Genomic DNA, 24,331 nt, shown 5'->3' with positions numbered 1-24,331 from the left:
GTTGTGAAGAAATATTCTGATACAGCTCATCAAATGTACCCTTATGCCTGATCTGAATTTATAAAAAGCGGATTGCAAAATTAAGCAATTTTGGGATTTCTGTAGTGCGTGTAAGATTTTCAGGAGGATGGTCATATTCTGTAGAAACTACTCCAGTTCACATATATGGTTTTGATAGAAGATTGCAAAAATCAGATATTGGTATTACTGTTTTATGCAATGGCAGATGTTTTGTCATCTAACACACCTCGTGCTTCTACAGATGAAGTCAGCAACCTTGGCACTCCCACTTTTTTTTAATGAAAAATAGCACTGTGTCACTGGCCTTTATAGTCTTTACTTCCAGCTTGGACATCAATGGTCAGCTGTACTGCGATAGCTCCTGCAGGCAGATACTTGCTCCTTTTGCTTGATCTATATTGTGATCTTTACTGTCTCTAGAGAAAATGAAGCATTGCAAGACACATGAATGAAAATTATGGATTGTGGAACAGGATGCCTATAGATTGGTTTCCAAATTATCCAGCTTTTCAGACACATTGTCAAAAGTGTTCTTGCTCACATAGCTTTCAACTCTTTAGACAAATCCCACTCCCAACTCTATAGGGTTAATGAAGGACTCCATCAGCAGGATTCTAACCTTTTAACTTCAAGAGTCTCACTTAGTTTATTGCATTTGCAGTTCAGGAGGCTTATGTTCTGTTCAACGTTTTCCAGTCTGTATTATGAGTTACTTTCCAATACAGGGATCACATCTTAAACATCGCAAAGGCCACAGTTCAGATGCGGCTGCACATTACCACTCAGATAAAAGAATGTTTTTTTTTTGTTGTTTTTTTTAAACAGCTGCCTATCCTGGGTTACGACAGAGATGGCTAGCCGTTATGGAGGCTGCAAGGCAGTGCTGATAGATAGAGGCTACAAAGACTTGCTCCAGGGCCCCCCCAAGTACCATATAGGTGGTAGTAGGGATCTTCTTTGGTTAACATACCTCCTCTTTTCAGCCACTGAGCTCCACACACCCAATATCAAACCAGAATCAAACAAGATTCTGGATCCAAGCGGTTGAAATCAACAACAAAAACAAAGTGGAAGTGCCTACAAACAACTCATATACGAGCTTTTTGCTTGGTCTGCAGATTCAATCCACGGGTGGCAACATCAAAAACAACCCACACTGTGTCAGTTACTTTATCAGCAAAAATAATGCTTTAATTCAGAAACGCCATCACTTCTCCCAAAAAGTCTCATGGTGAATGTACAATGCACCAGCAGGTCCAGTGAGTTTGCATCCTTGCTTAAAGCACACAAATCTCAAAGGAGGTGGGTACCACTTGAGTGTTCTTTTAAGTCCAAATACCTGAACCTGGAGCAGCTATCAATATCATATGACAAGAGCAAAGAATTCCACAGTAGGGGCAAGCTGGAGAGGTGACATAACGAAAGAGTGATCAGAGGCTCATTATTCAGAGATAGAACCATAACCACCTGACAAGAAAAGGCTGGTCCCAGAACTGGAGGTAATGAAATAGCTATCATTTTTGATAGCCATCTTAGATTCTTCCTTTTATTTGACAGAAATTTTAGAATGATGTTTTACTAATTTGTATCTGAATGGGAACTCCCTTTTCTCGCCAACCTTTTAGGATATGGGATCCATAGACATATGAGATCCTATATCAGAAAGGACAGAAAAGCTTCTCCCAGTGGGAGACCAGAAGTGCTCCTTAAGCAAACAAACTTTAGTGCTCAGAGGAGTTGCCTGCTATAATCTTCTGACAAATGTTACATTTCTCAACTGTTTGACCGACAGGCAGGCCAACAGTAACCATGGTATGTTCAATCTTCCATTTTTGGTCAAAAGCAGCTAGGGAAAACTGTAGAGAGGTGAAAATAAGAAAATACATTTTCTTAACATCATACAAAATTATTCTAAACAAGAGACACATAGAAACACTGTGGGAAGCAATGCAAATATTTAAAATCAGATGTGGATCCTGTCAATGGGGTAGAGGTAATTGTTCAGACAGCTTTGCTACCAGGCAAAAACATTAAAAGCTGAAACATTAACAGAGGCAACATAAACTGTACTCAGAGACACATTTTGGGGCAGCCTGGTCTGCCCAGGCATTTCTAAAGTCAGTTTGATATTCTTTAATAAGGGGTTTGTCCATTTAAACAACATTAAACCTTTTTCATTTTCTATTGAAAGATGTAAAAAAATAAAAAATAAAAAAAATACTGCTGCAGCCACATTGCTCATCTAAGCTAGTGTTTTACATTCTACCTCTCGTAATTTAGATGCACTTTGTAAAAAGTTTTCTGTCTGCCTATATACAAGATTTGACAACACCTTTCAAAGAAATTCTCTGCTTTTGAATGAAGATACTGCAGTGGAAAACCACGTGTGTGCACAGGAGTCAACTGATGGTACCATCAGTATGATTGTTTACATTTCTGAATAAATATTACCTGGTTTACAGATAAATGTTGAAAACCATCCTCTCAAATGAGAGGTATATAGTCTGTTGTTGTACGTCCAGGAAACATAAACTGATCTTCCCCTTTGTGCATCTTTGAAAGGTCCTACAATACAGCTGCACAGTTTGGTAGACTAGGCATTGGCCTGCTTAAGCAGTCGTGTGCACTGGGATTTTAGTGCTAGGTCTCATCTTTCAATAGCCTATGAAAGGAAGAGTATGGACATCTAGTAACCTACCATCGCCAACTAACCCATTTGCTTAGTAGTGTGATGAGACTAAATCCATTGTACAGACCAAACCACTCAGTCTCAAAATGGGTACAAAGTCTAGATGCTTTGTAAAATTAAAGTATAGGAAGTAAATGAGATCCTCATCATATCTATGTCGAAATTGCTGGAAAACATCCTCCCGGATTACCACGGACATTCACTGAACTATCAAAAGTAATATCTATTACTTTTCCCAATCCCAAGTCAATAATTGGATGCCCTCCGTTATCAATGCTGCCGGAGCAATACTGCATTTAACATCTATCTGAAGGAAGCTTTTGCACAAGTCCAGTGCCACTTTGGACCAAATAACTATAAAGCATCATTTTCTCTTGAACCTAGTGGGACAAGGTTGTCCATCTCAGTGGGTAGTGTACGCTTAGTCCTCACTTATGCAAATGGTTTATATCAAACAATGCAGCCCGCACACATAGGTAACAATGCTGATGGCGGGAAGTGGCAAAAGCTAGATGAGCCAGATATGCTCTGAGCCAAAAATGATCCTTTGGCCAAAATCCATCCTGCCTGAATGCTGCTGAAGAACAAGTTACTTACCTTTGGTAACCCCTTATCTGGTAGAGGCAGGATCGAGCAGCAGGTTCCTTACCTTTGAATTCTCTCCAGGTGCCAGCCTGAATCCGGAATTTGTTTTTCAGCAGTACCCCTGGGCCTCAGAATTAGACGTCGTGGCACTCCGTAGTGACGTAGTCCACCGAATGGGACGTAGACAGAATCCATATAATTACCCATCTGACGCACTGATGTCAGTTCTTTCCGGAGTGGTTCCTCAGGCCATTCTTGTAGCCTATCTCTACATTTTTATGTTGAAGAAACAGTGTGCGCTTTTGTCTCATGTTCTCTGTGTTCAACCCTTGCGGGTCCTGTGGCAGGCAGATGTCAGGCACAGACTCTCATACTATTTGTATGTGGTGCCTCGGGAAACACCACGACTTCAAGGTTTGCGACTCCTGCCTTCACCCAAAGACGCCGCAGGAATGGTGCGCGAAGATCCTGGAGGAGGCCCAGCGTAGCTGTCGGTCTCGTTCAAAGTCCCAGGAGCAATTATCTGTGCAGTGGTCATTTTGAAACCAAGAGAGGTGGGAGTGACAGTGGAGACAGTGACAGTGGAGTCTATTCCTCCCACGAAGAAGGTTCCATAAGAAGATCGTATGAGATGCAGCTTGACTTCTAAAACTGCCATCCCCCCCACCCCGCCGGTCATGCAAGTGGGAAGCCAAGCAGAGCAGCTTTTAGGCTTCACAACATGCACGGATGAGCAAGTAGGGATTGAAGACCACCACTGCAGAAGATGCACTGACTGACCAACTGCTTTAAGCACAAGTGCACATTGCTCCCTGAGGTGCGCGGCATACTTGTACACAAAAGATCACCAGCACCACACAACTAAGATTTTTGCAAATGAATGAGCGGGGGGGGAGAGAAAGTAAAGATGCTCAACTGAAGCTAGGCCATTTAAAGCACTGCAGACTAAGAGTGGCCTCATGTAGAGACACAAACAATTGGAGTTGCACTGCACTACAGACCATGTGCAGGGGAAGGAGAGGAGCAGCTGCAATGCCATTTGAAGGAAGCATTTCATTTTTAAAGAAAGGACATGGTGCTAAAGAAGAAGCACTGTTGGGCACAGTGGCAGATATGCCCACGTGCATCCAGATGTTGCAGTATTGGCCTCCCCACTTGCACTTTCATATTTTTTACGCTTTGTGACTGGGGAGGATGAGCACAGGGAACCCGCTCCTCACATCCTATTCTGAGCCTTGGGCCATCCATTAATGTCAACCCCTGTAGAGAATTAGAGGAACTGATTTGGAGAACATCAGAAATTGGAATAATTGTGCACGGTTCCCAATCTCTCTCAAGAGGGTTCTCCTGGCTGTCTGAGTGGTGGATGGCCCCGAACAGTGTAACCCTGGTGGTGGTCCAAGACGGTTAGTTCTTAAACTGCTCCGAAGGGAAAGACAATGGGCAGACACAGAATAACAAAGCCTGAGGGGCACTCATTGAGAAGGACCGCTGGCTGACACCTCTACTGATGGACACTGCAGTGGGTCAAGATATGATGGACCAAATTCTAGCAACCGTCAACGAAAACAGAGAAGTGCAAGAGTACTAAATAGACTCAATGGCTACAGATCTCACCTTGCTGCAACTAGACCAGAAGAAAACAGCAGAAAGGGCCTCAACCCAAGGCAGACTCCTGGTTGATGCACAACCTGCAATAATAAACATCAGCAGTAGTCTTTCAAACATGCAGGAAAAAAGGGCAGTTTGCTCTGGAATTCAGCAACAAAATCTGAATCATAGGCCTCCAACAGCATGAGGAGGGATGCAACATGGTTACTTTTCTGAAAACTTGGGTAGTTGATGAGATCACTCCGGAGGTCCTATAGTCACATTTTATTAATGAAAGAGCTTACAGAGTACTTTCGATGCAGCCCATTCCTGATGCCTCTCCATGTTTGGTTGCACCCAGGCTGCTCAGTTACGGTGACAAGGATACAATCCTGCAGTCAATTAGGAAGAAGAATGGGATATCTGTGATCAATCAACACATTTTCATATTCCTGTATTACACTGCAGCATTTCAAGCCAAGAAGCGCTCCTTCATGGAGGTTAAAAGCTAGGTAGAACATTCTTCTCATTTCTGTGAATCTGAAGATCATGTTGCAGGAAAATGTTTCGTTGAACTTAGTGAGGTATAGGATTATGCCTCTGAATGAGCTTTGGAGCAGGGTGTGAAGCTTCCTCGACCACTACGACAGAGAACAATAAAATCAAGATCCTTCAAACCAACATAGGAACGGATTGCAGCTGTACAACAAGAAGCACTGAATAAAGTGGGCCAGTGGGTGTGCTCCTCTGCTCAGAACTCTGGATTTATAACTGACTTTAAGCCAAAAAGAACAGATGAGGAGGAATCTGTATTGAATGATGGAATGCCCAAGGGTGACGCCGATGACTGCAGGAGATAGGTGCCTAAGAACATGGATATATTATGTCAAGTTGTATTTTTGTCTGAAGTATGAATGGCTTTTCACTAAGTAGCAAGTAACAGGGATGGGAGTAATATTGCTGTAATTAACAGCAATACCTCAAGTCCAGTAAGAATTTGACCACTTGTGGATGGCTGTTTACGGGACAGCATTGTTAAACTTCAAACTTTAGAAAAGCACTTGGGAAGGAAAAGCGATTGCCATGAGGAGTCACAGTTATAGTCTATTAAAGCGAAAGGGATGGGATAATATTTGACTCTACACACAACCCCACAATACGTCTCCTATGTCCTAGACACAGGAGGCAGACACTGGATACTTTCCATTATGGTTTCAGTTAAAGTGGGAACCATCGCGTAACTACAGAAACCCCAAAGGATTGCGAGAGACAGTTGGGGGATGGTAATAGCTGGAGGGTAAGCACCGGTAATGGTCACAAAGGTTCAGGAGGGAGGGCAAATTAGTACATTAAAATGCAACAACAAAATGCAATGCAGAAAATGCTGGGGTGAGTTCCGTTCCAACCGACGCCTGGGTACACAGACTGCCGCCAACTGCAGTTATAAACTTTGTAACTTGGAATGTGCAGGATTGGCAGTACACCCAAAAGGGTCAAAATACAGACACCGAGAGATGTGGTATAAATATAGCATTCCTCCATGAAATGCACCTTACAAGAGACAAAATATAATTACTATGCAGTAGGCGGAGAGGGCAATTGTTCAGTACTGTACGTTCATCCTATGCTAGAGGTAAATTTCATATGATGTTCCCATTTTGCTAGTATTTTTACATGCATACAAATATTCTTTCCCCTCCTTTTCTAAGTTATTTCGCAAAAACTTTCTTCATTCTACATGGAGGTGGCAAGGTCACATATTAATCTAAAAGTTTTAAACTGCAAAGTTGGTTCAACACCTAAGTGACTAGGTTTATTCTGCAAAAATAAATTATTCTAGATTAACATGCTCTGCATAGATTATACAGCAATATTTTCACTACGTGAAGGGAATGGACAAGACTGGCAAGAGTCAGAGGCTTTGAAACAGTTTATTCTGCTTGCTTCTTTTTGTGATTGATTTCCAGAGTGAGAGTATATGTGTATATATATATATATATTCTCATTTAAAAAGACAAATGTTACAGGGACGACATAGTTAGGCTCACATTTTAAACGCATACAAAACCATAGAAATGTACTTGTTATAGTTTAGAGCTATCTCAAGTAACTATAACTTGTGCCCTAAGGTAACTAAAACACGCACCCCAGCTGTGCACAGTTTATCAAAAACTTTACTACAACTATTACATTGATATCGTCAATGATGTTATCAAAGATGTCATGAGTGAAGGTAATTTGTGGGGTAATTAGCAGCGCATGGCGAGGGTGTGAGTTAATCTGGGGACCGATTTATAATTACTTGAGATAACTATAACAATTGAATTTCTATGTTTTTAATATGTTTAAAATGGGAGCCTAGCTATAACGTCCCTGTAACTTTTGGTTTTCTTTTTCCAGTGAATTTCTAAGTGTTTTTTTTTTTTTTTTACGTAAAGTAGCTTTCATTACTATATGTTAAAGCAACCACCACCGCGCAGCAGCGGTTGGCGGCAGAGCCTGCGGCCAACCCCTATAAAAATCCAATCCAGTCAAAGCAGCTCCCTCTCTGTGAGAGCAGTTTCTCCTGTCTCCCTGCTTGCTTCTCTGTTCGTGGCAAGGGAGTGCTGTTTTACAGAGTGTTTGCTGTGAGTTGGTGGCAGCTGTCACCTCTGAGTTATATTGATTTAAAGCCCCTGGGAGGTGATGGTCCCTGTGGCTGTGGGTGCGTGCTAGGTACCCCCTCAGCATAATTAATTGAAATCCCTTGGGGATTTGGTGGTCCCAGGGGCGGTTTGATGGGGTTTGGCGGGAGGGGGGGGTGGGGGTGGTGGGGGGCGTGGGTTCCCTACCTTGGCCCCTTTTCCTTTTTTTCCATATTTGTTAGTGGGACTTGGCCAAAGCAGAGTCTCAAGATGGATACCAACCCTTTCTGGTTTGAAGCATTGGCAGACAATCCGAGGTGTGCATTTCCCTGCACAAGCTCGGTTTTATTTATTATTATTTTTTTTCACGAAGGATCCGCGGCTCTAGATATACAAATTTATTTTCCCTTTACTATCTCCACAACTACTGAACGGTTTACACCAAATAAGCGTAATCTGAGCACCAAAAGCTTGCTTTCTTCCAAATTTGGTGTAACTCCGCCCAGTGGCTCTATGGGAAACGCAACTTAATTAACATCCCATTTTTCTCGGCCCCGGCTTGACAGATCACCCCAAAACGTTCTGTGCACAGAAGTATAACTGGTACACTTCTTTTAGAACATTTTGTGAAGATTTGCCGAACTGAGCCAAAGATTTAGGCAAGTCAAAAAATTATTTTTCCATGGAAACATGGTCCTAACTATAACTACCTAGTGGTGACTGCCAGTTGGTAATATACATATATTTATTATTTTTTAACACAGAGATGGAAATAGACACTCCACTTTGGAAGATTTGTAATTTTTTTGGCAGATCTGGGGTTCCACTGCAGGGCTGAGCATGCTCCCCTGCCACCTTTGTAAATTTGCTAAAAATCCACAGATCCAAAAAACAATGAAAAAGGAGAAAACCTACTCACACCAACACCTGCGCATAACCAAATGCCATGTGTAGCATGGAATTGGGTGTTTGTGGGGGGAGGGGTCGGGGAGGGTTGTCACAAGCACCGAACCCCTGCCGTTCACGGGCAAATGACAAGCGCAGTGGTGAAGAAACTGTTACTGATGCCATTAAGTAACTTTAGGCCACGAGTTATAGTTTTTTCAGATAAGTGTAACTAGGAGTATAACTGCTGAATTTTTATGGTTTGTGGGTAAAACATCACCCTAACTATAATATCCCTGTAACATATGTTTTTTTCAGTGAAAATATACGCACACACACACATATATTTATACATACATACACACACACACACACACACTTATTTATCCTTCTCCAGAGTGTACTAGTCTTATTTCAGAAATAGGAACACCGTAATCTGTTCAAATCTCATCTTGAACATCATTTTGTTTGTGTGATTTTTTTCTTGTGAAAACACCACTACTCGCCGTCTAGAGCACTAGAGCAGAGGTCTTCAAACAAACTGGTGCTTGGGAGGGCCTATATATTTATTCGAAGTTGCAAGCTCTGGCCAAGATGAACATTTACTATGCTCCCGGAGACCCAAGACAAGTATTATCATGAACAGTGTTGTGTTTTAGCGAAAGAGAACTGATGAGTAATTAGCAACCTTTTTGTCATTCAAGTCCTGTGGGTATCAAAGTGGGAAGGGGAGGGATGCTTGTAACAATAAACGTTTGTTACACTACGAGTACTTTTATCACTACTAGGTGTTTTTACCCCAATTTGTTCACAATGTTATGCCAAAGAATAATTTAATAAAAATAAACTGTCACATTAATTAATAATTCAAGCTTAAAACAGGTTTAAAATGTCAAAGAGATTAATGAAGTAATTTATCCTGTGAAGCTATGCAAAATAGAATTGCAAGATTGAAACGTTTACAGTACAGTGCTGTGGTTACTGGCCAGGCAGAACAAGGAATACCTAGTGGAAGACTACAAAGGTAAACTTGACGAGGTGCTCTCAGTGGACCCGTGTGGTATCACCAGACTTGCAAGTCGCTGTTCACTGATGAGGGTAAAAAAAACAGATGGCAGTCCAGTACACAGTTCTCTTTTGTTTCCATACGCATAGTGGGAGGAAGTTGCTGTTCTAAACTTTGCTTAATGATGCCCAAGTAAATGTAGGCCGAAACTGACTGAAAACCCAGTTCCTTGTGAAATTCGAGAGATTTCTCATGCCCAATTTCCATAATGGTAAGTTATAAACATGCTTACATATACATACTTGCTTAGGGGTGAGTTGGAAAACACTTGTCCCATTGTGCCCTCGACACCACTTCCCCTCCCCAAAAAATTCTGCATGTCTCACTGCCCAGTAGAATTACAGGCAGGTTCCTGTTGTTAACCCATTATGTATGTCAGACACACAAGACAGGATTCTAATCGAAATATAGCCAGCAAGGAAAACAAATACACCAAAGAAAACAGCATTTGGATATAAAGGACGTTTTTGTATACTCAAGTTACAAAAGTATGTTGTAGGGTTCTTTTACCACTTTTATAAGATCCAAGAAAAGCTACACTATCCAAACACTACATTTGGTAGCCAGTACTACTGGGGATCTTGCTCATGACCAGACCATCTAGAGAAATACTGTGTTTTTTACCAGCTTAAAAATAATCTTACTTGGAAACCGTCTGGATGATGAAGACATCTTTTCCCCTCACAGACTCCTGAATCTGTACTCTTGTTTCTTTGGATAAATGAGAAATACCCAGATTATAAATATATTCTTACGGTATAGAAAATGGTTCTCATCACAATAAAGTGAAAGCAAATTTGAATTACCTGAAGAAAATACACTAAATGCATTATTTGAGCAGAAACAATGATTAAAACAGGACGTTTTTCCAAGTTTCCGAAAACAAGTGAACAGTTGATTTCTTATGGTAAAGAGGGGGAATTTAAAACAACATACATGTTAATATATACATAAAATAGTTAAAGTCAATACTCCGTGTGGAGCAACATAACACATAGCGAGAAATTCTTACAGCTTCAAGTGAAGCCAGGTAATTCCCCAAGTTTGCATAGAGGAAAAAGCTGGTATTTTACATCACAAGCTGTAATCATGGAGACAGGACTACCAAAAGGTACAGCTAGGCAGGTATAAATATAAAGGTAAGCAATATCTCACACATATTAATTCTCAAAGTTTTAAGTGGCTTCATGAACTAATGCATAGGGCCCCAGCCAATAAAGAAGAGTCTCAATATCAATAAATGAAGTAGGCTAGCATGGATTGCATTTTCCAAAAGTCACATACAGTTTTGAATAAAGGGCAAAAATCAAACATACCATAAACTAGGAGAGAATATAAATATTCCCTGAGCAGTAAATGGAAAAAGAGGCTGGAGTGCACATCCATAGTTGTTGCTAATTTATCTTCTCGCCCTACAAATGAGCATTCAATATGACCAATCTGAAACAGCCTGTTAAACTAGTTCATGGTAGCTAAAACCCTTTACAACAAAAACAAAGAAAAAATAAGGATTGGAGTACACATCTCAGCTGTATTAGTTCTATTAACACTGATCAGACCCCCTTGCAAGAAGCAATCTTGAAAGCAAACATCTCACCTCTGTTTGGTTCTTGAAAGACTTGCACTTTCCCAAGTTCTTCCCCTAACCTCCTGTTGATAGAGACAAAAGAAATAGCTATGTAGACTGGAAATGACACAAAGAAATGTCACCGCAAGCCCATGATCCTAACAGAAATAGCAAAGATAACCAAACCACGATAAAATTCACATAAAGCCCTTTGCCCTGTTTGCTTTATGAACAACTTGCCTCCCAGTCAAAAGATAATAGCTTTTCAGCCCAAACCATTAGCTGGCAAAACTTTTTTAAGATACGAATCAACTGCATTTTCAAGGCTTTTTCATATAAACAATGCTTCATCCTACTCCTAGTTTTCATGTAGTGAATGCCGGAATGTAGCCATGTACCATTTATGGTAGAATGCAAATATAGTTCACATTAATTAAAGAAAAAGGCTAAATTGTCCATTACCATACCATGTCCTGGACATATACGCTAATTAGTATTACTAGGTAAATGTATTACTGAACAATACATTACTGTATGCTCAACAAAAGTCTCTGAAATTAAAAAGCAATCTCTAAACAGAGGATTAGTTCACTAGACTATTCGTTTAAGAGCAAATTAATTGGTTATTTAACCTGTGCAGATAGTTCTCCAGCATTGTTATGTTTTATACATTTAAATGTAGTACAAAACGAATATGTCCTACAACTGTCCTCTTACTGATTTCTGGAAGTTCACTGCTTAACCCAGGTCTGAGATCGGCTGCAGACAAATTTACATACCCTTCATTTCTTTGTTATTTAAAGACGCCTTTGCGAGGCAGTCATCTAAATTGAGAGTGGTGTGTATTCCTGCCTATTCAGAGGCACAGCCAGTGCCACAAGGCACTTCGTATGGCCACAAGGACTAATTGGAGCTTTCAGAATTGGATCCTCAAATACATTCCTCTAACTTGAACATCAGGTATTTGCAATGTTTTCGTGGGCTGGGTCAAGGAATACAAAACCTCTTAATCGGGGAAGTGCTCATTGCCTATACAGAAAACCACTACTGCAACAGTCACCATGTTTAAGACCAGTTGTCGAATTATTTTGTTAATTCCATGAAGGTACCAAGGAATATGTACTTCTTCCACACCTAGAAGTACCTAAAGAAATTCCCTTTTGCCTGGAGGGCAATCCCACAGTTTCTCTCTGGAGCTAGAACTGGTCTTCATGGGGTCCTTTCAGAAGCACACTATAGTCCTCAAAACCCAAATGCATTGTGGATTTGTTTTAACAAATTAAGTGGCTCTTATGTGAACTTCAGAATGCGGTCTGACAACAGGATGTCTGGCACCTACTTGTGCAAAGAGTGTTCATCCCATTAAGAGTCACACTGAGACAAGTTCCTCACTTCAGAGCCTTCATCAAAACTGAACTATCGGTCCACCCTTTTTTTGGTGGGCTTCTCTTGTGGACTGATCTCATTCCATGCTGCTCTCCTTTAGATGTTAGCCAAAAATGGGAAATTGAATTCAGATTTTAATGCAAGGGCTATATATTTACCTTAGAAGCCAGAGTTTCTTACAACTATTCTTGAAGAATAAAAACTGTTGTTAAAGTCATACGTTTTTTGCATGAATGAATACCAATTTGGGGGACACATATTCTGTTGTTTTACTAATAAAGCAAACCCTTATTTTCTGAGAAAACTTAAGTTAGATAGCTTTAGCCATTGACCACAACACCTTGGTATCCTCATAACCTTCTATAAATAGCCTCCTGTTCTGGCACAGCCAAAATCGAGGTCTGTAACTTCCGCAGCTGTAGCATGCCCCCTCCTTAGTGCCAGAGCAAAGCTCTATGAGGAGTAATGCGGGAGTGGGGGCATCTTGCAATGCGATTTACTAACAGATTCTTCTCCCTGGAATAGGGGTAGCTAGGGAGTGGGGGTGAGAAATCACTCAAGAGACCTCAACATCATCAAGACAGGAGAGTTTACTGGGTACGGAGTTAATCTCATCATTAACTATGGAAAGGGGGTGGGGGGGTCCATCTCCATGAAGATAATCCAGAAGTTTATAGATCCAACAGTGCACCGGGTCTAAATGGTGTACCAGTATCAGTCTTTAAATCAGACACTGAAAATTCAGAGAAGCCACTTTGCCATATCTTCCCGAGTACAGCAAGCACAGCAATAATACCCAAATCTCAGAACGGTTCAATTCTATATCCGATACACAAAAATGGTAGTGTAAGTGACCCAAATAATTTCAGAACAATTGCTCTGCTAGATTATTCCCCAAGATCCTTCTTGCAGAATTAGAGGATTTGGTCACTCAGAAACAAATACTACCTTCTTGCAGAAGATTGGTCTTCCTAGTAGTAGCCCCTCCTCTCAACTTAAGTTAGAATTAAGTATGATGAACCTGAGTTCAATAGCCGATTTGCAATTTTTGAAATACTTCTGAAGGGGTCTATAGGGGGTGGGGGCAATCTCCCTAAAGAAAAATATTTCGAAGGAATAAATGGTCAATGGTAAAATACATCTTAAGAATGAATTCTTTACCTTCCAGAGAATATTCACCCAGTTCGAATTGAAGGAAGAATAACAAGGAACAACAAGCTGCAGGGAGTATAAGATCACTGCCACAAAAGCGACGGTAACGTCCCCTATATTACAGAGTTTATTAAACTCTCCCATGGGGATTTACTATTACCTTCCTATACAGCACGTGGTCCACAGAAGAATATGATCTTGAAGCTGAAACACTCAGTTAGAGCCAAGTATATGACTGTGAGGTTCTTATTGATCCTACTCACAAAATTGAAGTATGGCCAAAGTATGATAATGACTAGGAACTGTAAATGTTGTAGAGGCTGTGGTTACTACAATGAGACACTAAAACACATATGTAATGTCCATATTTGCTTGACCTACGCATGTTTTACATCTCTGCTTTCTTAGACTACATGTTTGAAACAATTAAATCTGCAGTTATTGATTGGGTTCAGTGCTCAGACTGTCGATCTATTTTGGGACAGCTCAAATATCTGTATCTGGTAGTCAGAATGTTGCCCAAAAGGTAAAGATGGTTGCATTTTAAGAACTGCCAGGAGGGCCGGTGGTTAAGGTTCAAAACAGTGGTCAATGTGATAATAGTTGCTATTGCATTTTATTGTATGTCTGAAACTTTTATGATCCGGATGCATATTTTAGGTCCACATTTGGCAAAGCATAGGTGCATAGTTTTTCAAAAAAGCTGAATCTTTTTATATGGGGTAATAACTACATCGATTCAGACTATCTTAGATTTTTGTACTTTTGTTAAATTGAAGGGATCATGTTAATAAGATTGCCTAAAATGCTTGTGAGACTGCTATGATTTTGTAATGATTTTAAGTAAATCGAACAAGATAAAGTATCTATCGATCTATCTATTATATCTATCTTTGAGGTTGGTACCAAGTTCTGCAATGTCACACTCAATGCTGGAGGGAAGAAGGCCAAGGAGACAAGCCTCGTGGTGGGACCTTGCATCAAGCAGAGTTCTGGTCTTGATGCAGAGTTTCAATGGAAGAAGGTTTGACAAACAAATTACTTACCTTTGGTAACATCTTATCTGGTACAGACATATTATAGTTGCAGATTCCTTACCTTTAAATTTCCCAGGTGTCAAAATGGATCCGGATGATTTGTGAGCAGTAGCCCCGCGCACTGTTAGGTGGCCTCCTTCGGCTCCATGTCCTTCGTTGCGGGTCCTACATAGGCACCACCCCAGCGCGCTGATGTCAGTTTTTTTTCTTTTTTAAGACTTTCCATGCCAATAGGATAGTCAGAAAAAAACTGATTACTTGTGCATCAAAACCAAGGCCCTGAAAGGGGAGTCGCTGTCCCTAGAAGTCAGTGTGCATAGCAGGAAGGATGGGTGGGTCAGTAAGGAATCTGCAACTAAAAGATGTCTCTACCAGATAAGACGTTAGCGAAGGTAAGTAACTTGTACATCTGACAGAGACTTCTAGTTGCAGATTCCTTACCTCTGAATACCCAAGCAATACCACCCCCAGAGATGGGTCTGCAAACCAAGATCATACTAGAAGGTTCTCCAGGACCAAACAGGCAAAGTGCCCGTCCCTCAGAACCTCACTGTCCAGGCAGTAGTGTTTTGTAAACATGTACAAGGGTTTCCACGTAGCCACCTGACACATAATAAGGATGGGAACTCTGTGTGTTAACGCAGTGGTCGCTGCTTTGGCTCTGGTAGAATGAGCACCCAAACCTTTAGTGGGTTGCTTCTTGGCCAATGCGTAGCGTATTTTTATACAGAGTATGACCCAACTGCAGATGGTCCACTTCTGCACTGCCTGACCTTTCTTCACTCCCACATAACCGACAGAGTTGATTTTCCACTGGAACTCTTTTGTACGATCAAGGCAGCACGCCAACACTCTTTTTGGGTTCAGGCAGTGGAGTCTCTCCCCTTCATTAGAAGAACGTGAGGGTGCAAGAAAAGTAGGCAAGGTGACGTATTAGCCTACATGAAAGGGCGTGATAACTTTTGGCAAAAAGAAGCCCTAACGCAAAGCACCACTTTGTCAGGACAGATGGAGAGGCAGAGAGGTTTAGATAACAATGCCTGCAGCTCACTCACCCAGCGGGCAGAGGTAATGGCCACAAAGAAGGATGTTTTCAAAGTTAGAAGCATAAGAGGACAATTGTAGAGAGGCTCAAAAGGAGAACACATCAGAAATGTGAAGAACAAAGTCAAATCCCTTTGCAGCATAATGAATAGGGATGGAGGAAACATGTGTAAGGCCTTTAAGGAGTCTATTTACAATAAGGGACTGAAAATTGGTTGATCAGGCAAACTCAGAAAAGTGGATTTGCACACAAATAACCTTTGATAGTGCCCATAACAGAGCCCTGATGGACCAGGGAAATAATAAATAACAAAACCGCACAGAGAGGGGCAGAAAGGGGGTCAACAGACTTGTCTGTGCACCATTCCACACATTTTTTCCAACAACAGGTGTATACTGTTTTGGTGGAGGGACGCCTGGTTGACAAGATAACATTGACGACTTTGGGCAGAAGGTCAAAAGTTGTCAACTGTAGCCCCTCAATCTCCATGCAAGAAGACGGAGTGTGGACAGGTTCAGGTGCAGAACTCTGCCCTGCTGCTACAACAGAATAACCTTCCGAAGGCAGTCTGATCAAAGGATCCATGAACAAGTTCAACAGCTCGGGATACCAGACTCTCCTTGCCCCGCCTGGAGCGGCAAGGATTATTTGGGCCCGGTCATTCTTGATCTTCTTCAGAACTCTCGGTGGAAGTGGTATGGGCAGAAAGGCATTTAGGAGGCCGGAATTCTACTTGAGACAAAAAGCGAAGGAGTGATTGCCACCATGAAAACCCCAACATGCAATACTGCAGACATTGCATGTTCTCTGCAGAGGCAAACAGATCTAGCGAAGGTTCTCCCCACTGCTGAAAAAACCTTGCACCACCTCCAGCTGGTGATGCCATTCATGATACGGTAGGCATTTTCAGCGGAGTTCATCTGCTCTGACATTCAGAGACCTCGCCAGATGTTGAACCACCAGGGATATGCCCTGTTCCAACCACATCCAGTACCCCATTGGTGGTGGTGTTATCTGTGAACACCTGCACTGTCTTTCGATTGACAGAGTGAAGAAATGCTTTCAATGCTGGCTGGCTGCACAAGCTCCAACAGGTTGAAATGGAGTGCAGATTCCACCGGAGACCAGATACCTCTGATCTCCACCTCTCCCAGATGGCTGCCCCATCCCAGAAGTGATGCTTTTGTCACTACTGTCAGACCTGGTTAGGGAAGGGATAGGGATCTGGCTCTGATCCCAATCACGGTTTGTGTTAGCTACTACTGTAGATGTTGCTCAGTCCTCTCCTAAATCGGAACCTTGTCAGAGAGATTCCCCCAATGCTGAGCCCACTGGAACTTCAGGTCCCACATATGTTATATGGCATGTGTCACCAGCAGGATGCAGGAGGGCATGAGGCTCTGCAGACTCAGAATCATTCTCACCAAAATCCAGGATAGAAGCTGAAACATCAGTATCATAGCCTGAATATCCTGGACTCGCCACTCAAGAGGATGAGCCTGAAGTTATAATGTGTCTAGAACACATCCAATGAAAGGGAGCATCTGAGACGAAGTCAAGTGTGACTTCAGCACATTTATAGTGAACCCCAACGAATGCACGAGGTCCACCATAGTCTGGAGGAGGAAGTCGACAGCCTGGGATGAACCCACTTTCGGCAGCCAGGTGTCAAAATAGGGGAAGACTGAAACCCGTGACTTGCGCAGGGGTGAGCTGCAACCATCACCATCACCTTCGTGAACACACGAGGGGCGCTGGTAAGGCCAAGGGGGAGCACACTGAACTTCAAGTGCTCATGGCCTACAGTGAACCACAACATCTGTAGGCGGACAGCGGGGAATAAGGAAATAATAATCCAGCAAGTTCAACGCTACCATCTAGTCTCCTGGGTCCAGGGTAAAAAGAACCTGAGCCAGAGTGGATGAGAGCGGACATGGAGGGATGCCCATTTCATAGCAACGAAAGGGACAAAAAGGAGACCATGTGTGGTGAAGGGGTGCCGCGAGGCCCAAGGACATGGCTGTGGCCCGAGAATCCTTGAAGCGCTTGAGCGCAGAGTCTGCTTTTTCTCCAAAGAGATGGGTGTCTTCAAAAGGGCATGTCCGTAAGATTGGCTTGGATATCCCCTGAAAAGACAGAGGTCCTCAACCAGGCGTGATGCCTCAGGGCCACTGTTGATACAACTGCTCTGCCTAATGAGTCGGTCATGTCCATTCCACATCAGATTGTCAACTTTGCTGCACCTCTCCAATCAGCAACTGCTTGGAAAAGTGCAGCCTGTGCCTTCTCGGGAACCTGTAGCAGCACTTGTGCAACCGCATCCCAAAGCATATGGGAATAACGTCAAAAAGGCATGCAGTGTTCAGACCGCAATTCCCGGCTGGGAAAGAAAACATCTTCTCAGTGTATCCAGCCTCTTGAATTCCCTATTTGGGGGTGTGGAAGGGGACCCGCCATGGGAGTTGGAGGCTTTGATAACCAAGTTCTCAGGGGTGGTGTGTTGGGTCTGAAAACTTAGATCGCCAACAGCAGGGCGATGGTGGTAGGCAAAAGTCCTGTTCACAGGAGCTCCTGTGCCAAATTTGGACCAGGTAACCAGCAGGACATCTGTAAGGGCTCCATTGAACGGGAGGAGGGATTTGGAGGATGAAGCTCCAGGTTGAAGCACCTATGTCAGGAGATTAGTCTTCACTGCCACTGAAGGCAACTCAAGATCCAGGACATCAGCTGCTCTTCGCACCACCACTGAATATGAAGCTCCCTCCTCCATGGCCATCGTAGGGGGAGGAAGCATGCCAGTATCTAGAGAGGTGGCCAGTCTGCTCACTTCAACCAAGTCTAAATGCTAGTCCATATATGTTTGAGGGTGCTGGAATTCTACAGGGTTCCTCGACCCCACTCATTCATCCCCGAGGCCCAGGCCATAAGCAAAAGGTTCAGGATCCAACCTGGGAGGCATGGCATTGGAGTTGGGAATTAAAATGGGGTAATCAGCGTTGGGACCGGCATCAGGAAAGGTGGAGGTCCTTCGGCTGGCATCGGTCCAGATCCATAACCGGATCCTTGGATGCCCCTCAGTGTTGTGGCTGGAGCTCCTGGCACAGAACTCAAAGGGGCCTCTTGCAACCCCACAGAGCGCGAAGTCTCTCCAGTGGGGCCGGGTTGCCCAAAAATGAGGCGCATGGCCTCATAAAATTCTCCAAGTTGGGCAGGGGTCGCTCCAGCTCCCAGAAACTCAGGGAGGCAACTAGTTGGCTTAGGAACAGGTTCCTCAGAATGATGCCTAGAGAGCCCATGCTTCCTCATCTTGTCAGCTGAGGAGAAGACAAAGCAGGCTTCGACAACTTCTTTTACTTTTGCTTACCCAAACATCTGGAGGACTTGGAGTGGGACGAAGATGAATTTGGGCCCTGAAACTGATCTCAGGACTTTCCATACAACCAAGATCTCGACCTGCGCAGAGCTGAGCCTCAAGCCGCCATTAGCTTTAGGGACCGCTCGCTCAAAGCCTTTGGATTCATGGCCTGACACTCCGAGCATCACTTTGGGTCATGATCGAAACACCAAAGGCACATAAGGTGCAGAGCCTTCACAACATCGCCCGATGACAGGAATTGCAGAGCTTGAATCTGGTCTTCCTAGAGGACATCCTTAATAGAGCAGAAGTATAGAAAACTCAAGAAAAGACCAAGAGGTAGCTCTTTTATAATCAGTGCTTGCTGGCGTGGAAAGAAAAGAACTAACATCAGGGCACCGGGGTGGTGCCTCTATAGGACCCTCAACATTAGATCCGCTGCAGACAACTAACATGGAGCCGATCAATGCCACCTAACAGTACAAAGGGGTACTGCTTATGAAAATCTTCCAGATCCAGTCTGAAGCCTGCGGAGAAGTCAACAATAAGAAATGTAGAAGTAGAAGTCTCCATCAAATCAGATTACTCTAGTAATAACTGGTGAGAAAGGATAAAGGACAGCCATTTCATCCTAGGTTGAGCGGGCATGAACATAAGTAGCATTCATCTCATGAAGCAGGGGGTCTGAATTTAAAACTGGGAGAGGAGATTTGCCAGACTCCTCTGGATTTTTCTTCTTATGTCCACATCATTCTCCGGCTTACAGTAATCGTCTCTTGCAGCTTTCTTTCTTCTGATCCTTGAAAGAAAGCAATATGTGTTTTTTCTGGCCAAAATGGGAACATGCTTTGAATAGTAATGTCTTTTTTTTTTTTTTAAGTTCTTAAAGTATGAAATCTCAGTGCTCCAGATGCAGGACAGCACTCAAGAAATCTCCCAAGAACACATAAGACGAATAAGAGACCTTAAACATGCTGTATTAAAGAGGAAAGCGCTGAAAAGTGCTATGGCTCTGAGCAGACTTCTCATATGTTACACAGGCTGTAAACAATCTGTGCACAGATGCTGTTTGTGGGTGGGGTCACTGCAAGAGAACAGGCACTTTTGGAGAAGGTACATGCAAATTAATGTACAAAAGAGACCTAATGGAGAGCACAGTTTAGAGACAGGCCATATTTTCCATTTACTTTATTGAGTATTCTCAGTCTGAAGTGGAAAGATAATCAACCAGCCTGTCCTTCTATAAAAGCTCTTGAAGAGTTAACCAATATGAAATACACACCTGTAGAAAGTGGAGCTTTGACATCATCTTATAAAGACGCAAGTGTACAAAACACTGCAAAAGCACACAGAGAAATAAAACAAGAAAATCAAGTTAGTGTAGGAGATGATTCAAGAGCTTTTATACGAGTAGATGGTGAAGTAAGACGGAATAACTTTGCGGACAAACTATGGAGATTCTCCATTCAACTGTCAGGTGCAGGGTTTGAAGAGATTTTAGATTTTGAGATTAAAGATAATGTGGTAAATAGTTCCTAAAATCATCACAGTTGTGGAGGAGCAGGCCTGGCACTTTTAGATGTGATTGCAATGGGTAAGCCAAGCAACGCGAAGCGCAGCAATTTTCTTAACTGCAGGAGCCACGAGGGAAGCATTACTCAGAGGGAGATGATCTTTCACTGTTTAGGATGAATGGCACCAGTTTTTGTTTTGTTTTTATAAGTTTGGAGTTCCGATACTGTAAGGTACTGACTAATGGTGCTGAAATAACCACTGTGGATGCAGTGTACTTGCCATTTAGACAGGTGGTTTGCCATTATAATGTTATGTCATGCAATAGGACTTGATAAAGAAGGCCCTAGAGAGAATGTAAGTCTAGTTTGATAATCAAATCTCCACTGCCTTCTGATGAGTTTGATTTTAGAAGGCCAGTACAAGAGATTTTTGAATAACTTGGTGAGGCAAGATGAGGATCTGGAAAGTTGCTTGGATTCTGAAGAAAATGCCTGCTTGTTGGTTCCAGCTGTTACTATTACGCAAAGACCTGTGCTTACAATATCTCAGGCTTTTTGGTTTCAAAAAAATAAATCAACCCCAAAGCTATATATTTGGGAAAAAGCGTTTGACTGTAGGTTTAAATTTGTGTGCATGGGGCTTTGGGCTATGATTTTAAGTCATCGTTGGGCACGTGCGGAGGTGCAAACTTGTGAGAAGCAGACAGAAGTCAGTCTTTGGCGGTCACTTTGGATTTCGCAATAACTAAAAACTGAGAGATCCAGTACAATTAATATTGAGATTGAACAAGGGTGTAGGACAGAGATGGAAAATTTACATTTTAATTTCAGGCACAGTTCATCAGAGTCATTTCCTCACTCGTGTTTAAAAAAGTAATGTTTTGTGCTGTATTTGTTAACTAAATGTTACCCTCCAGGCAAGAAAAGTATTTTAGAAGCACGCTTTTATCCAGAAAAGATACTGCACAATATAGGTACTGGCCAGTTTTTACAGTTTTGAGAAAACTCATGGACACATTAGGGCAATGTTACCTAGACAGATTTTCAAAATGAATGTACTCATAGTTGGATGATACCAAGTTCTTATTTTGTGTTTGATGGGGACTTTCTGACACCACAGTTTAACAAATATTCAGTTTCCTTCAGGCGTCTCTGCACATCTGCCATGGCAAGTCCACAAAATAAATATCTTGAGGACCTGTATTAACCGCTGTCCTCTATTCTTTTGTCCCGCCCCCACTTTGTAAAGAACTATTATTTTTCAATAAAACTTTGCAGAAACATAAGCTAGAGGCCTTTCTTAAGATTAAGGACCAGACCTGATGTTTATTAAAAGTTCTGTCTATAGTGCGCAGCTGGGATTGTACAGTATCCTCTGACGACTGCAGCCTCATAATTCCTTCATTAGAATGAGAAAACATGAGGTAAGCTCAAGCAGCATAAGAACCTCCTACGGCTCTGCCTTAACCAGGTGACCCACCAAAACTCAGACCGCTTCAGAGAATCTAGCAACTATCAAATATTCCAATTTGAATATTTACTTCAGGCATGATATTTTATGTAAATTAACCCAACTGCATGGAGGGGACTGTGGCATCCTGTTGGGTGATCGCACTCACTCAGTGTCTCTATACGGCAACAATAATTTGGAAAATCTCAGTGACGGAGCAGCCAAACCTGCTAATATAGCGATAATGCTCAACATTTATGCAGAATAGTTGGGTCTCAGATTAAACTGGTGCAAATCATGCCTATTTACAATTCTCCCTAGTGTCCCAGAAATGCATTTCATCACTGGCAAAGAGACAATACAATGGCAGGAAGACACAGTTTGTTTTCTAGGAATAAACATCAGGAGCAAAGCTTGCTGGGGGGCAACATCATCAAGTTGACAGCAGTGCTCCATCATCAGCTTTCTAGATGATATTGCCACTGCCAGTGACAGGTCGTGTTGCACTATGCAAAACAGCTGTGTTGGTCCTCTGGTTATTGTATGATTTTAGCAAACTTCTGTTATATCACCTGACTAATTTATTTCCTGCATTAGATACCATGGGGGGTGGGGGTGGGTTACTAATTTGGGTTGTAAAACTCAGAGTAGCACCTGCAAAATAGCCTTGCAACAGACAAGGGTTTATGTAGCTGCCTGACTGTAAGTGAACTAGAGGGCACGGCCATGAAATGGGGTATGTGGCAATTGACAGAGACAACACAACTTTTCTCCCCGAAGACAAAAGATTCTCCATCTAATGCTTAACTCACATGCATGGCACACTGATGTTTTAAGGAGCTTTGCATATCACAACTAAGGATGTCCCATATACACCGGCTGTCCAGCTGCTGGGACTTAGGGGGAGCCCACTCACTCAGATGCACCCGACAAAGATCTGGGAAACAGCTGGCATTCACACAGTGGACGACCTCTTTCACAAGGGCCAACTTTCATCCTTTGATGACCATATGGAAAAATGTAACACAAACTGGGGTTGATTCTTGGCTTATACAGCAGTAGCTCACTTCCTTCTAACTTGTTGGAACATAGTGTCTATAGAACCACAAATACATATTGTTATACAATAACTCTATACTATGGGAAACAAGCAGAGGCTCATTAGGTGTTTGGTCAGAGCCATAGGTCAACAAACACATGACTTTAATAACTCTTCACGACACATGGGAGGGGAGGCAAGTAGGGCGGGTCGTGATAAGGAATGGGAGAGAACATAAGCATATGAATAAGTAGTATCCAGAAACAACAGTACAATAGAAGTTAACGTTTTACACAGAACTTGTCGGCAGAAAAAATATAGAAGTATTTCAAAACTCAAACGCTTGCTGCCCACGCTGCAACGCTAACTGCGCTGAAATTATCCATAAGTTATGGTCTAGTCCTTGTCTATCCCACTACTGCCCCATCTTCATTTCACAGCCCATACACATTGTGGGGCACACTCCTCTAAATACATGAGACGTGCGGTTTTTTTTGCCGCATCAAGCAGCATAAAGTGTTGGTGACTGGCATTACCATTCATGAATGCTAGCGGGACTTGCAAGAAGTATCCAAATATAATGACGTGGACAGAACCACAAAATAAAGCACATAGCAGGGAATAAATCCATAGGATACACACAAGTATACTTTTGCAAGGATGGAATACACTTCTAGTTGCATTCCTAACCATAAATAAAGAGGACAACCACCCACCTTAGATGAGTCTATACATGACTGGCATACACTGTGTACTTTGGTAAAGTTTCCATGTTACCATAAGACTCGTACCACAATTGCAGCTTGAAGTCACAGCTGCGAGATGCAAGTGGCGGAACATGATTGCCTCTATTCCACATTGTAATTATTATTATGTTCCTGCTCAAGACGCTGGACTTTGACTTGCATGATTTCAACTCTTTTATGGATCTGCAATCATTGTACAAAAATGCTAGGTGCACTATTAGTAAAGGCCTTTCTACTAAAAACAGATGATTACTTTAATCCACCAAGTTAATTGGTGTTAGAGTGTCTCTTATATTTACAAGAGCAACATAGTCCTAATTGAACAATAAGCTTTGTATGTTTCCGAGTACTCTGATTTGATGCAAACGAGCCCCAGTTTATAATATGCAACGTTGATCGATCTGTACAGATGATTTTTTGAATTGCATTTTATATCTTGTAAAACACACAAAAAAAAACCTATAGCATAAACTAGAAAAACTATTTAAAAACAGCAATACATTTGAATTTCGAACCTACACATAAAGATTGGCAGTGTTTAAATTAAGTTGCAAAAAAAAATAGAAATCTGCACTTAATG

The 24,331-nt window shown here is 42.2% G+C and overlaps 1 protein-coding gene across 1 annotated transcript in view; it reads right to left on the bottom strand.

Moving 5' to 3' along the window:
• PRPSAP2 (phosphoribosyl pyrophosphate synthetase associated protein 2) overlaps positions 1-24,331 on the bottom strand; it is a 262,142-nt gene that overhangs the window by 184,726 nt on the left and 53,085 nt on the right. Inside the window, exons 3-4 of the mRNA XM_069210108.1 lie at positions 11,058-11,110; positions 10,105-10,171 (exon numbers count right to left, since the gene is read on the bottom strand). Of these exons, the coding sequence (XP_069066209.1) occupies positions 10,105-10,171; positions 11,058-11,110 (120 nt within the window). The remainder of the gene's footprint in view (positions 1-10,104; positions 10,172-11,057; positions 11,111-24,331) is intronic.

This window comes from Pleurodeles waltl, chromosome 10, assembly GCF_031143425.1.
Source record: "Pleurodeles waltl isolate 20211129_DDA chromosome 10, aPleWal1.hap1.20221129, whole genome shotgun sequence".
Taxonomy (NCBI): domain Eukaryota; kingdom Metazoa; phylum Chordata; class Amphibia; order Caudata; family Salamandridae; genus Pleurodeles; species Pleurodeles waltl.
Note: the sequence above shows the minus strand (reverse complement) of the source record. Positions and strands in the feature narration are given on the sequence as shown.